The sequence below is a fragment of the Bos indicus genome, chromosome 23, assembly GCF_029378745.1.
Source record: "Bos indicus isolate NIAB-ARS_2022 breed Sahiwal x Tharparkar chromosome 23, NIAB-ARS_B.indTharparkar_mat_pri_1.0, whole genome shotgun sequence".
Lineage (NCBI taxonomy): Eukaryota > Metazoa > Chordata > Mammalia > Artiodactyla > Bovidae > Bos > Bos indicus.
Genome location: NC_091782.1, coordinates 8,614,221 through 8,627,464, shown reverse-complemented (window position 1 = coordinate 8,627,464; position 13,244 = coordinate 8,614,221). Strand labels below are relative to the sequence as shown.

Sequence of the window (13,244 nt, the reverse complement as noted above, 5' to 3'; positions counted from 1 at the left end):
CATGAATATTTGACTGAGTGTGTGTGGCCAAGCCCTGTTCTAAAGAGGTGAAGATTTTCCTGTCTTGTTGGTTTTCTTCCAGAATGAGTCCTAGCTGGGTTCCCTGGGTGGTGGCCTTCTTATCCACGGCTCTCAGGCTGGATGCTTCTGTGACTCAAGGCAGAGATTCTCCAGGTAAGAACATAGTGATTTCTTTCAGGTGTAAGGCACACATTGACACGGGGGAGAGAGGCCTTTCCCTACAGGTCCAGGCTCCAGTCCAGACAGGAAGCAGATCTGGCTTCAGAGAATCTTCTTTTTTCTCACAGAAAAGCTTTCCCTCCCGCTTTACCACATGAAATGGACCGGCGGGGAAAGGGACTTCCTGTCTCAGAGCCGCTGATTCAACAAAAGGGAAACATACTGCTTGCTCAGGGTCCTTATGGTACTGATGGCCATCTGGAGAACTGGGAAAAATTGAGGCAGGCTGAACATAGCCACTGTCCTTCAGCCAGGAGTTTGAAGATTGTGACTGCTTCTATTTGTGACTGCTTCTTTATGCACATATGGACTTGACTGCTTCATTGGACATTTTTAAGCCTCTGTAACATGGTCAGATTGTACCGAGCGATTGGACAAACAGGAGAAATTGAATGTGTGATGCCCGTCCTCAGGTTGCCAGGTACATACGCTTACTGGTATCTGTCTAGCTGAGAAGTTAAGCTACGCAAGCGTGAAGTGACAGTACATTCCAAAAACATATTTATCAGAAGAAAACAGGACACAGCATTCTAAAAACAGAACCCCTTTGAACGTCAGTCTCGTTAAACACAAAAGAGGAACAAAACCCTAGGGGTGGGGAGGGTGGGTGTGAGGAGATCATTGTTCTTGGAGAACAGAAACCTCTCTGAGCTTATAATTTCTATTAAACAAAAACAGCAACAACACACACACACACAATCAGTAAGACCTAAACTCTGACACAGATCTGGCTGAAAAATAATTATTTTTCTAATTTAGACTGTAAGATGAAAGAGGGAACTGGAGATTAGAGACTCATCTGAGTTTGAGATCAGTCTGGCTGACCCAGGAAGGATGTTGGCCTCCTGACACTCAGCCCAGCAGTTCCTCTGCGCTTAGACATGAAGGCAGGTCTGCATCTGAGGTCAGGATCACCCTTCACATCTCAGCCGAAATGCCGTTTCTTCAGGGAGATCGTCCCCAGTTAATTTGTGCTACCAACCCATCTGAAAGTCCTTTTGCGTTGTTCTTAAGTGCACAGAGTGGAGTTCTCTCTCCCAGCGAGCTCACAGCGCCTTGTCATCACTCCCTTCTCTTTATCCTCACTCCCTCCCTTCCATTCCAACTAAGTATCAGGGTGGCTTTAGAAAAGATGTAGCAGTTTTTTGTGTGTATTTAAAATATTAGTAAATGTCATCATGTGTTGAATTACATTCTGCTTTTTAAAAAAGTTTTATTTTTAAAATTAATTTTTATTGGTGTGTAGTTGGTTTACACTATTGTGTCCGTTTCTACTGTAGAGCAAGGTGGATCAGCTATACACACACATGTATCCCCTCTTTTTTGGATTTCCTTCCCAGTTAGGTCCCCGCAGAGCCCTGAGTCGAGTTCCCTGTGCTCTAAAGTAGGTTCTCTTTAGTTTTCTGTTTTATACAAAGTATCAATAGTGTATATACATCAATCCCAATCTCTCAGTTTCATCCCTCCGCCCCACCTCCCATTCCCCACTTATCCACACGTTTGTTCTCTACGTCTGTGTCTTTATTTCTGCTTTGCAAATAAGGTCATTTATGCCATTTTTTCTCGATTCCACAGACATGCATCAATATTTGATATTTGTTTTTCTCTTTCTGACTTGCTTCACTCTGTATGACAGTCTCTAGGTCCATCCGCATCTCTACAAATGACCCCATTTTGTTCCTTTCTGTGGCTGAGTAATATTCCACTGTACACGTGCAGCACATCTGCTTTCTCACATTCTGCTTCTTTTCTTACTTGACCCAAATGCTCTTGAGTTCTACCTTGGTGGTGATGTGTGTGAACTGAAGCCCCGTCTTTATTGATGGGGAAGCAGGTCAGGAAGTGGAAGTGTCTGTTTCTATGTGACACCAGTATATGCAGAACTAAAACTCCAGTCAACTGAGACCTAGCCCACGGCCAGGTACCAGTTTCTGTCTTAAAATTACCCATATTTTCAAGTTTAAGACAGCTATCATTATCTTAGTCTGTTTGGACTGCTATGACAAATACCACAGATTGGGTGGCTTATAAACAACAGACATTTATTTCTCAAAGTTCTGGAGGCTGAGGAGTCCAAGATCAAGACTCCAGCCTGGTTGTGTCCTGGGAAAGGCTGTCATCTTGGTTCGGAGCTGGTGCCTTCTCTGTGTCCTGACGTGGTGGAAGGGGCTGGTGCGCTCTCTGGAGCCTCTTCCCTAGGGGTGCTAATCCCATTCACCAGGAGCCCACGCTCCCAACTGAGGTACCTCCCCTGATACCACCAACTAATTCCATCACCCTTGGGATTTGGGATTTCAACATATGAATTTACCATAGTAAACAGTCACACTTTTCCTCACCTATGAAGATTGATTAAATAACTTTGGAAAATTAAAACTGTTTTGGAGAACATGAGCCATTTAGAAATGAGGTACAGTGTATGAAAGTTAATATAGAGCTCAAACTAATCACTACCAATACTAGGAACATACTTTGAGAGTAGAAAATCATAATGGAGAATGAGTTTGATTTTTATTTTTTTACTTATTTACTTTAAATTTATTTTTATTGAAGTACGGTTGAATTACATGTTGTGTTAATTACTGCTGTATGGCAAAGGGACTCAGTTATATGTGTATATATATATAAATATGTACATACTGTCTTATATTCTTTTCCATTATGGTTTATCACAGAATATTGAAGGATTTAGATTTTGTTTTTGATTTGGAGTTTTAAAAATAATTCTTAAAAATTTATTTAATTACTTTACAGTGCTTGGTCTTCATTGCTGCGTGGGCCCTTCTCCAGCTGGGACAAGCAGGGGGGTACTCTCGAGTTGCTGTGCGTGGGCTGCTCTCGGCAGTGGCTCCTCTTACTGCCGAGCACGGGCCCCGGGGCATGCAGCTGCAGTAGTTGTGACTCCCGGGCGCTCGAGCACAGGCTCAGTTGTTGTGGCCCACGGGCTTGGTTGCTTCGCGGTGGGTGGCATCTTCCTGGATCAGGGATCGAACTCGTGTCTCCTGCATTGGCAGGCGGATTTTTTTTTTTTTTTAAACCACTGAGCCACTAGGGAATCGCTGGATTTGGATTTTTTAATTCACTCTTCAGTGGAAGTGCTTAATATTAAAGGCTCCAGAGAAGGTTTAAGTTAAGCTTATATTCCTTATCACCATGTTATTACAACCACTAGAACTGTACATATAGGGCCAGTGATGGTGATGATGATGATAAAGGCATATTCAAACCAGGAATTAATATTATTTTGCCCAAAGTTGATAGAGGTAATGAGGTCATTACCTTATTAGAGCCAACAGAGGGGATGAGGTCTCTGAGTAATCGTGCACAGGAAAAGGTACAGGAGAAAATTCTTGAGAAAACCCATATGAGTGGAAAGTAGAAGGGAAATTTCTACTACTGTGAATTTGCTCTGCATTTTTTTTTAACCCCACCCCCATCTTCCTTTCATTTTACTCCAGAAGGAATATACAGAATGATCCTGCTAATGGCAAGAAAATTGAACTATTCCGTACAGGGATGGTTGGTTTTGACTTGATAATAAGGAGAATTAAAAGTCTGGGCTTCTGCAAGCCTGGGCTGGAGACACTTAGCACTTTCTGGCAAAACACAAACAGTCTATACATACTGGACAAATGATTGTATATTTGTTGAATGAATGTTCGTGTCTCTGGACTCATTTTGACTTGCTTCTTTGGGTGACATGTCTCCTATTTGGCTGGCCTGATAGGCTGCACCTCAGGCTTCTTTCAAAGAAGAAAGGGTGTTCTTTTTTAAAAAAATTTATTGGAGTATAGTTAATGGCAACCCACTCCAGTGTTCTTGCCTGGAGAATCCCAGGGACGGGGGAGCCTGGTGGGCTGCCTTCTATGGGGTCACACAGAGTCGGACACGACTGAAGTGACTTAGCAATAGCAATAGTTAATCTGTAATGTTGTGTTAGTTTCAGGTGAACAGCAAAGTGAATCGGTTATACATATACATACATCCACTCTTTTCATTATCTTTTCCCCCATATAGGCCATTACAGAGGACTGAGTAGAGTTCTGCATGCTGTACAGCAGGTCCTTGCTGTTAGCTATTTTATATACAGTGGTATATATATCTCATTCCTGATCTCCCAATTTATCCCTCCCCTTCTTACCCCTGGCGACCATGAGTTTGTTTTCTATATCTGTACTCTATTTCTGTTGTGCAGGTAAGTTCATTTGTACCCCCCCTTTTTTTTTGATTCCACATTTAAACAATACCATATGATATTTGCCTTTGACTTACTTCACTTAACATGATAATCTCTAGGTCCATCCATGTTACTGCAAATGGCGTTATTTTGTTCTTTTTTATGGCTGAGTAATCTTCCAGATGTTCAAGCTGGTTTTAGAAAACGCAGAGAAACCACAGATCAAATTGCTAACATCCGCTGGATCATCAAAAAAGCAAGAGAGTTTCAGAAAAACATCTATTTCTGCTTTATTGACTATGCCAAAGTCTTTGACTGTGTAGATCACAATAAACTGTGGAAAATTCGGAAGGAGATGGAAATACCAGACCACTTGATCTGCCTCTTGAGAAACCTGTATGCAGGTCAGGAAGCAACAGTTAGAACTGGACATGGAACAACAGACTGGTTCCAAATAGGAAAAGGAGTACATCAAGGCTGTACGTTGTCACCCTGTTTATTTAACTTATATGCAGAACATATCATGAGAAACGCTGGGCTGGAGGAAGCACAAGCTGGAATCAAGACTGCCGGGAGAAATATCAATAACCTCAGATATGCAGATGATACCACCCTTATGGCAGAAAGTGAAGAAGAACTAAAGAGCCTCTTAATGAAAGTGAAAGAGGAGAGTGAAAAGTTGGCTGAAAGCTCAACATTCAGAAAACTAAGATCATGGCATCTGGTCCCATCACTTCATGGGAAATAGATGGGGAAACAGTGGAAACAGTGGAAACAGTGTCAGACTTTATTTTTTGGGGCTCCAAAATCACTGCAGATGGTGATTGCAGCCATGAAATTAAAAGACGCTTACTCCTTGAAAGGAAAGTTATGACCAACCTAGACAGCATATTAAAAATCAGAGACATTACTTTGTCCACAAAGGTCCATCTAGCCAAGGCTATGGTTTTTCCAGTGGTCATGTATGGATGTGAGAGTTGGACTGTGAAGAAAGCTGAGTGCCGAAGACTTGATGCTTTTGAACTGTGGTGTTGGAGAAGACTCTTGAGAGTCCCTTGGACTGCAAGGAGATCCAACCAGTCCATCCTAAAGGAGATCAGTCCTGGGTGTTCATTGGAAGGACTGATGCTGAAGCTGAAACTCCATTACTTTGGCCACCTCATGTGAAGAGTTGACTCATTTGTAAAGACCCTGATGCTGGGAAAGATTGAGGGCAGGAGGAGAAGGGGATGACAGAGGATGAAATGGATGGCATCACCGACTCAATGGACATGAGTTTGGGTGGACTCTGGCAGTTAGTGATGGACAGAGAGGCCTGGCGTGCTGTGGTTCATAGGGTTGCAAAGAGTCGGACAGACTGAGCGACTGAACTGAACTGAACTGAATATTCCATTGTATATGCGTACCACTTCTTTTTTAAAGAATGGATGTCTGTTTGCTAAGAGGAACCAGGGTGGGGCCCAGAGGAGCAGAGGCTACTTTGTCAGATTTACTGAGGTCAAAGCCCTCCTCTCCAATCCATATGGTCCATAGTAATATACCAGGTATGGGTTTCCTAAAGATGGGGGCTAGTTCATAGTCTTTTTTTGTTTTTCCAGAAGATTTTGTGACCCAGGCAAAGGCTGACTGTTACTTCACCAATGGGACAGAAAAGGTGCGGTTTGTGGTCAGATTCATCTTCAACCTGGAGGAGTATGCACGTTTCGACAGCGACTTGGGGATGTTTGTGGCCTTGACGGAGCTGGGGAAGCCGGACGCCGAGCGGTGGAACAACCGGCCGGATATACTGGCCAGGAGTAGAGCCTCTGTGGACATGCTCTGCAGACGCAACTACTATCTGGGTGCACCCTTCACCGTGGGGAGGAGAGGTGAGGTGGGAGTTGGGGTCTCCTTGGTGGGAGCCTGGGCGTGGCTCTTCTTCCTTGTCCTGGGCAGTTTCCTGCTTCAGGATATCTATCCATCAGGGTCAGGTGCAGGGGAGACTATATATGACCTGTCCCCAGTTGTGACTCTGTCCTCAGGGGTCAGGTCGCTGTGGTCTTGGTCCCAGATACCAGTTCTCGGCGCCTTTGAGGGCTAGTGTCTTCCTGAACACAAGGAAAATTGTGGGTGTGTCTGATAAAGCCCACATCCTCCTTGCGGACACTGACACTTTCAGTGTCTGAGTCCTGGGGGTGAGCTTTCCCCACATTTCCGGTTGCCACGTGGGTGATCTGGGGAAGAGATTCAGGGCAGAGACAGCCCCTAAAGGCACTCCGGGGTTGGCTTTGTGGATTTCCTTCACCACCTCTCATTTTTTCTCTCCCCTCCTAGTACAACCAGAGGTGACGGTGTATCCGGAGAAGACCCCAGCCCTGCAGCACCGCAATCTGCTGCTTTGCTTGGTGACAGGTTTCTACCCAGGAGACATCAAGGTCACCTGGTTCCGGAATGGGCAGGAACAGAGAGAGGGGATCATGTCCACTGGTCTCATCAGGAATGGAGACTGGACCTTTCAGATGACGGTGATGCTGGCCATGACTCCTGAGCTTGGAGAGGTCTACACCTGCCTCGTTGACCATCCCAGCTTGCTGAGCCCTGTTTCTGTGGAGTGGAGTGAGAACCAGCTTGTACTTTCTGGACCCAGCTGGGGTCGATCTGACTCTGGACAGGGCCTGTGTTACCTCCCTATTCACCTTGGCCACAGCACTAGCTCCTCCCTCTGACCTGAAGGAGTCATAGAAATTGGGGTCGTTGGGCTGGGGTGGAGAAAAATCATGGCAGATAGATATCCTTGGATCTTCCAAGAAATAAGGAGGTCTAATCACCTCGTCACTCACTTCTGGCTTTGGGAACGTGCATCCTCTGGTACTTTGGCCTTGGGATTTAGGGGGGCATTCTTATTGGCCATCAGAATCGTTAACAGAAACTCCACGAGTACAAAACTTGGACCCAAAGATGTATTCTTTCTCGGAACAGCATTGTACTGCTGTCCAGCATGGGCCCTGGGATTTCAGGAGAAAATGTTAGTCACTGTCATGTTCGACTTTTGGGACCCCACGGACTGTAGCAGCCAGGCTCCTCTTTCCATGGGATTTCCCAGGCAAGATTACTGGAGTGGGTCACCATGCCCTCCTCCAGGGAATTTTCCCGACTCAGGGATTGAACCGGGGTCTTCTGCATTGCAGGTGGATGGAGTTTCAGGAAGGAGCACCAAATATTGGGAGCTTTTGGCCAACTTTGAGACCTGTTTCCCTTAGGAGCTCAGTCTGAATATTCTTGGAGAAAGATCCTGAGTGGAGCTGCAGCCTTCCTGGTCGGGCTAGTCTTCTTTCTGGTGGGAATTGTCGTCCACATCAGGGCCTGGAAAGGTAATAAGTTTTGAGGAGCACCCTGCCACCTACCCCCGCCTCCAGCTTCCCCCACTTTCCACTTTTCCTAACGTCTAAGATGTGTGACAGCGGAAGGCTGACCATACTTCTCAGGGATCACTGGGATAATCTTTTCTGAAGCCAGAAACATTCCAGGGAGTCATTGGGGGTCACCTCCCACCACTCAGGATAATCACTTTTGATCCTAATTGATGCATTCTATTTCTTCCTTCTTTTTTTTAATTCCAGGACGTGTGGAGACTCCGTTGCCTGGCAATGAGGTAATGTCTCCTTCCTTGTCTTTGGGTCCCAGATCAATCACCCAGCCTTTGGCAGAGGGAGGGATAAGATGTAAGTGGCTCTGGGTGGGTGCGCTGCCTGCTGAGTCCTTGCCCAGGAGGGTGGGGACCTCACGAGACTTTATCGCTCTCCCTGCAGGTCCCAAGAGCAGTGCTTCCACCACCGTAGCAGCCGCACTAGGTTCTCATTGATGCTTCTCCCTGGGAGCCTGAAGGTTCATCAGGTGGCCCTGGACCAAGTGAAGGACGCTGTGAGGTCAATGTTCAGGATGTCTCATTCTGTGAGATCTTGGAGGAGTCCTGAACTAACTCTGGAGTGCTGTGTTCTGAGATCACGCATCTCTTACCCTCCTGCCCTTTGTCCTCCTCCTTGTCTACACACATCCTCATTCCCAAGGACAGTGCCCTGAAATTCCCCCAAGACCTAGCTCCTTCCAGCCCCAGATGATTTACTTTTCTGTGGTCCAGCCCTAGCCCTCTGAGTCGTGGTCTTCAACTTTCTCTCCTCCAAACGCAGCCCCGAAGTCTTCAGAAGACAAGTGTTCAGATAGTCACTGCTCCCTTTTCATTGTTTTTTGTTTGTTTTTGGCTGCACTGTGAGGCCTGCGGGATCTTAAGCGCTGTGACCAGGGATCAAACCTGTGCCCCCTGCAGTGGGAGTGAAGAATCATCCCCCCCGGACCACTGGAGAAGTCCCGTTTTCATTGATTTTTAAAGTCTTTTTTTCCTTTAAAATAAAACCGAGGTACCAACAACCACGTAAAATGTGTTATTTAATACATGACTTAAGACAAAACCCTTGTAATCAATACCCAGTTCAAGAAGTAGAACTTTTCCAGCTGCTGCAGAAGTCTCTCTGCTGAGGGCCAATCAAAGCTCCTCCTCCCTCTTCTCAAAGGGAATTATACGTTTGCCAACTATTATACACAAGACGGAGGAATAAAAAGGTCTTACTCTTTAGCACAGGGAACTATATTCAGTATCCTGGGATAAACAATAATGGAAAAGAATATATACAAATGAATCACTTGGCTGTGCAGCAGAAATTAACACAATATTGTACATCCACTATAACTCAATAAAATTTGCAAAAGTAATCCCTGGTGGTCCAGTGGCTAAGACTCTGCTCCCACAGCGGTGGCCTGGATTCAAGCCCTGGTCAGGGAACTAGATCCCACATACTGCAATTAAGTTTGCACACCACAATTGAACAAGATCCTATGAACCACAGCTAAGACCCATCGCAGACAAACAAATAAATAAATATTTTAAAAGAGTAAATTAAATTAAAAAAAGTAATCATATCTGGACCATTATAACTGACTGACTGCTAAGTCACTTCAGTCGTGTCCGACTCTGTGCAACCCCATAGACGGCAGCCCACCAGGCTCCCCCATCCCTGGGATTCTCTAGGCAAGAACACTGGAGTGGGTTTCCATTTCCTTCTCCAATGCATGAAAGTGAAAAGTGAAAGCGAAGTCACTCAGTCGTGTCCAACTCTTAGCGACCCCATGGACTGCAGCCTACCAGGCTCCTCTGTCCAGGGGATTTTCCAGGCAAGAGTATTGGAGTGGGGTGCCATTGCCTTCTCCGGGACCATTATAACAACTACTTTAAAAAATTTCTTGGTGGTCTATTTACTCAAGTATAAATTTTTGGACACTCTAGCTTAGGTGTCTCTTTAAAAATTTAAATTTCTTTATTTTTAACCAGATAATTGCTTTATAATATTGTGTTGGTTTCTGCCATACATCAGCATGAATCAGCCACGAATATAGGTATGTCCCCTCCAGCGTGAACCTCCGTCCCACCCCCCTCCCCATCCCAGCTCTCTGGGTGGTCACAGAGCCCTGATTCGAGGTCACGGGTCATACAGCAAGTCCCCCGGCTCTCGAATTTCACACGCGGCAGTGCGCATGCTCCAGCGCTGCTGCCTCAGCTCATCCCGCCCTCTCCTCCCCGCTCTGTGTCTGTCCTCTGTCTGCGTCTGCGTTGCTTCATCAGTGTCACGAGAATGGATGGCTCTAGATTCCGTATGTATATACGTTGATATATGATATTTGTCTTTCTCTTCCTGACTTACTTCACTTTGTATAATAAGCTCTAGGTTCACCCATCTTATTGGAACTGAGTCGAATGTGTTGTCATTTATGTTTATTCACATTTACAGGTTTCTCCTCCATCCCTTTCTGTTCCTATGATTAGCACAGTGGCGTTCCTGAGCTCTTGGCCCACACAGTTGTCTGCAGTCTGGATTTGCTGACTGAGACAGCCGGTGCCGTTTGCCATGTCCCTCTGTCCTCTGCAGGTCTCGCACATCAGCATCTGCTTGAAGAGGTTGGATTAGACTTAGATGTCATTCCTCTGAAACGTCCATAGGTGGTGCTGTGACCTCACCATGAGACACACCCTGCTTGTCTCCGTGAAGTTAGTAACCATTGCCTGGGTCAATTAATTCCCTGGGAAATGTAGAGATGAGTAAGCTCCTGGAGTTGGTGATGGACAGGGAGGCCTGGCGTGCTGCAGTCCATGGGGTCGCAAACAATCGGACTCGACGGAGAGACTGAACTGACTGAACTGAATGTAGATAGGGGATGAGCTAATTCTATCATCCCGTCTTCATTTACATGCATTGTTGCTTCTGTAAAGAGCTGCTTCCCTTCGCTGAGGAGTGGTTTGCCACATGGTACTGCGGAAAGAAAAGATCAAAGTTGAATTCTTCCCCTTGACTTACTAGTGTCCAAGTTAAAGTATTGTTTGTAGTCTCATAAACTCAAGGATTTTAACGGTGACCTCTTAGGATTGGGCTCCACAGGGTGCTTGGGAGGGGAAGGTAATAAGGCGAGAGAGGCAGTCACAGGTCTTATGTGGGTGGGCTTTTGGGGACAGAACAATCTCAACCGTAGCATCCTCGGCAAACCAGGGATGAGCTGAAAGAAGGCTAGGTTTCACGTCCAGGTGAGGGAAATGGTCACAATGCTAGATTAACCATCAAATAAAATTTCCGTTGAGAAAAGTTCAGAAATGTAATCATCTTTTTTTTTTTTACTCGAAGATGTTTATTTATTTATTTATTTTTTTACTTTACAATATTGTATTGGTTTTGTCATACATCAACATGAATCCGCCACGGGTGTAGATATGTTCCCCATCCTGAACCCCCCTCCCACCTCCCTCCCCGTACCATCCCTCTGGGTCATCCCAGTGCACTAGCCTCAAGCATCCTATATCCTGCATCAAACCTGGACTGGTGATTCATTTCTTATATGATATTATACATGTTTCAGTGCCATTCTCCCAAATCATCCCACCCTCTTTCCTCTCCCACAGAGTCCAAAAGACTGTTCTATACATCTGTGTCTCTTTTGCTGTCTTGCATACAGGGTTATTGTTACCATCTTTCTAAATTCCATATATGTGCGTTGGTATACTGTATTGGTGTTTTTCTTTCTGGCTTACTTCACTCTGTATAGTTGGCTCCAGTTTCATCCACCTCATTAGAACTGATTCAAATGTATTCTTTTTAATAGCTGAGTAATACTCCATTGTGTATATGTACTATAGCTTTCTTATCCATTCGTCTGCTGATGGACATCTAGGTTGTTTCCATGTCCTGACTATTATAAACAGTGCTGCGATGAACATTGGGGTACACGTGTCTCTTTCAATTCTGGTTTCCTCGGTGTGTATGCCCAGTAGTGGGATTGCTGGGTCATAATGCAGTTCTATTTCCAGTTTTTTAAGGAGTCTCCACACTGTTCTCCATAGTGGTTGTACTAGTTTGCATTTCCACTAACAGTGTAAGAGGGTTCCCTTTTCTCCACACCCTCTCCAGCATTTATTGCTTGTAGACTTTTGGATAGCAGCCATTCTGACTGGCGTGAGATGGTACCTCATTGTGGTTTTAATTTGCATTTCTCTGATAATGAGTGATGTTGAGCATCTCTTCATGTGTTTGTTAGCCATCTGTATGTCTTCTTTGGAGAAATGTCTGTTTAGTTCTTTGGGCCATTCTTTGATTGGGTCGTTTATTTTTCTGGAATTGAGCTGTAGGAGTTACTTGTATATTTTTGAGATTAGTTCTTTGTCAGTTGCTTCATTTGCTATTATTTTCTCCCATTCTGAAGGCTGTCTTTTCACCTTGCTTATAGTTTCCTTTGTTGTGCAGAAGCTTTTAATTTTAATTAGGTCCCATTTGTTTATTTTTGCTTTTATTTCCAATGTAATCATCTTAAACCCGAGTTGGCTTTGCTTAGGCAACCATGGGTAGCTGCTCTGAAAATGTGATGTGGTACTCCTACAGCCAGTGGCGATCGCGGTGGAATTTAAGTTGGTTTTCTCCAAGTTCAAGAAATGCAACAAGGCAAATGGTTGTCTTAGGAGGCCTTACAAATAGCTGTGAATAGAAGAGAAGTGAAAGGCAAAGGAGAAAAGGAAAGATATACCCATCTGAGTGCAGAGTTCCAAAGAACAGCAAGGATAGATAAGAAAGCCTGCCTCAGTGATCAGTGCAAAGAAATAGAGGAAAACAACAGAATGGGAAGGATTAAAGATGTCTTCAAGAAAATTAGAGAAACCAAGGGAACATTTCATGCAAAGATGGGGAATAAAGGACAGAAATAATATGGACCTAACAGAAGCAGAAGATATTAAGAAGAGGTGGCAAGAATACACAGAAGAACTGTACAAAAAAGATTTTCACAACCCAGATAATCACGATGGTGTGATCACTGACCTAGAGCCAGACATCCTGGAATGCGAAGTCAAGTGGGCCTTAGGAAGCATCACTACGAACAAAGCTAGTGGAGGTGATGGAATTCCAGTTGAGCTATTTCAAATCCTGAAAGATGATGCTGTGAAAGTGCTGCACTCAATATGTCAGCAAATTTGGAAAACTCAGCAGTGGCCACAGGACTGGAGAAGGTCAGTTTTCATTCCAATCCCTAAGAAAGGCAATGCCAAAGAATGATCAAACTACCACACATTTGCACTCATCTCACATGCTAGTAAAGTAATGCTCAAAATTCTCCAAGCCAGGCTTCAACAGTATGTGAACTGTGAACTTCCAGATGTTAAAGCTGGATTTAGAAAAGGCAAAGGAACCAGAGATCAAATTGTCAACATCCGTTGGATCATGGAAAAAGCAAGAGAGTTCCAGAAAAACATCTATTTCTGCTT

The 13,244-nt window shown here is 44.7% G+C and overlaps 1 protein-coding gene across 3 annotated transcripts; it reads left to right on the top strand.

Moving 5' to 3' along the window:
* Positions 1-8,821, top strand: LOC139178927 (HLA class II histocompatibility antigen, DO beta chain). Of its 3 annotated transcripts, none has more exons than XM_070777798.1 (6): positions 1-174; positions 6,019-6,285; positions 6,731-7,012; positions 7,657-7,767; positions 8,017-8,048; positions 8,206-8,821. In XM_070777798.1, the coding sequence occupies exons 1-6, from the start codon at positions 84-86 to the stop codon at positions 8,233-8,235; spliced, it is 813 nt and encodes a 270-aa protein (XP_070633899.1). In that variant the 5' UTR covers positions 1-83; the 3' UTR covers positions 8,236-8,821. The 3 variants fall into 3 exon arrangements, 2 of the variants coding, with proteins under 2 accessions (XP_070633899.1, XP_070633898.1); XM_070777797.1 differs by having other exon boundaries at positions 3-174; positions 6,016-6,285; XR_011563335.1 differs by lacking the exon at positions 8,206-8,821 and having other exon boundaries at positions 6,016-6,285; positions 7,585-7,767.
* The last annotated feature ends 4,423 nt before the right edge of the window (positions 8,822-13,244 follow it).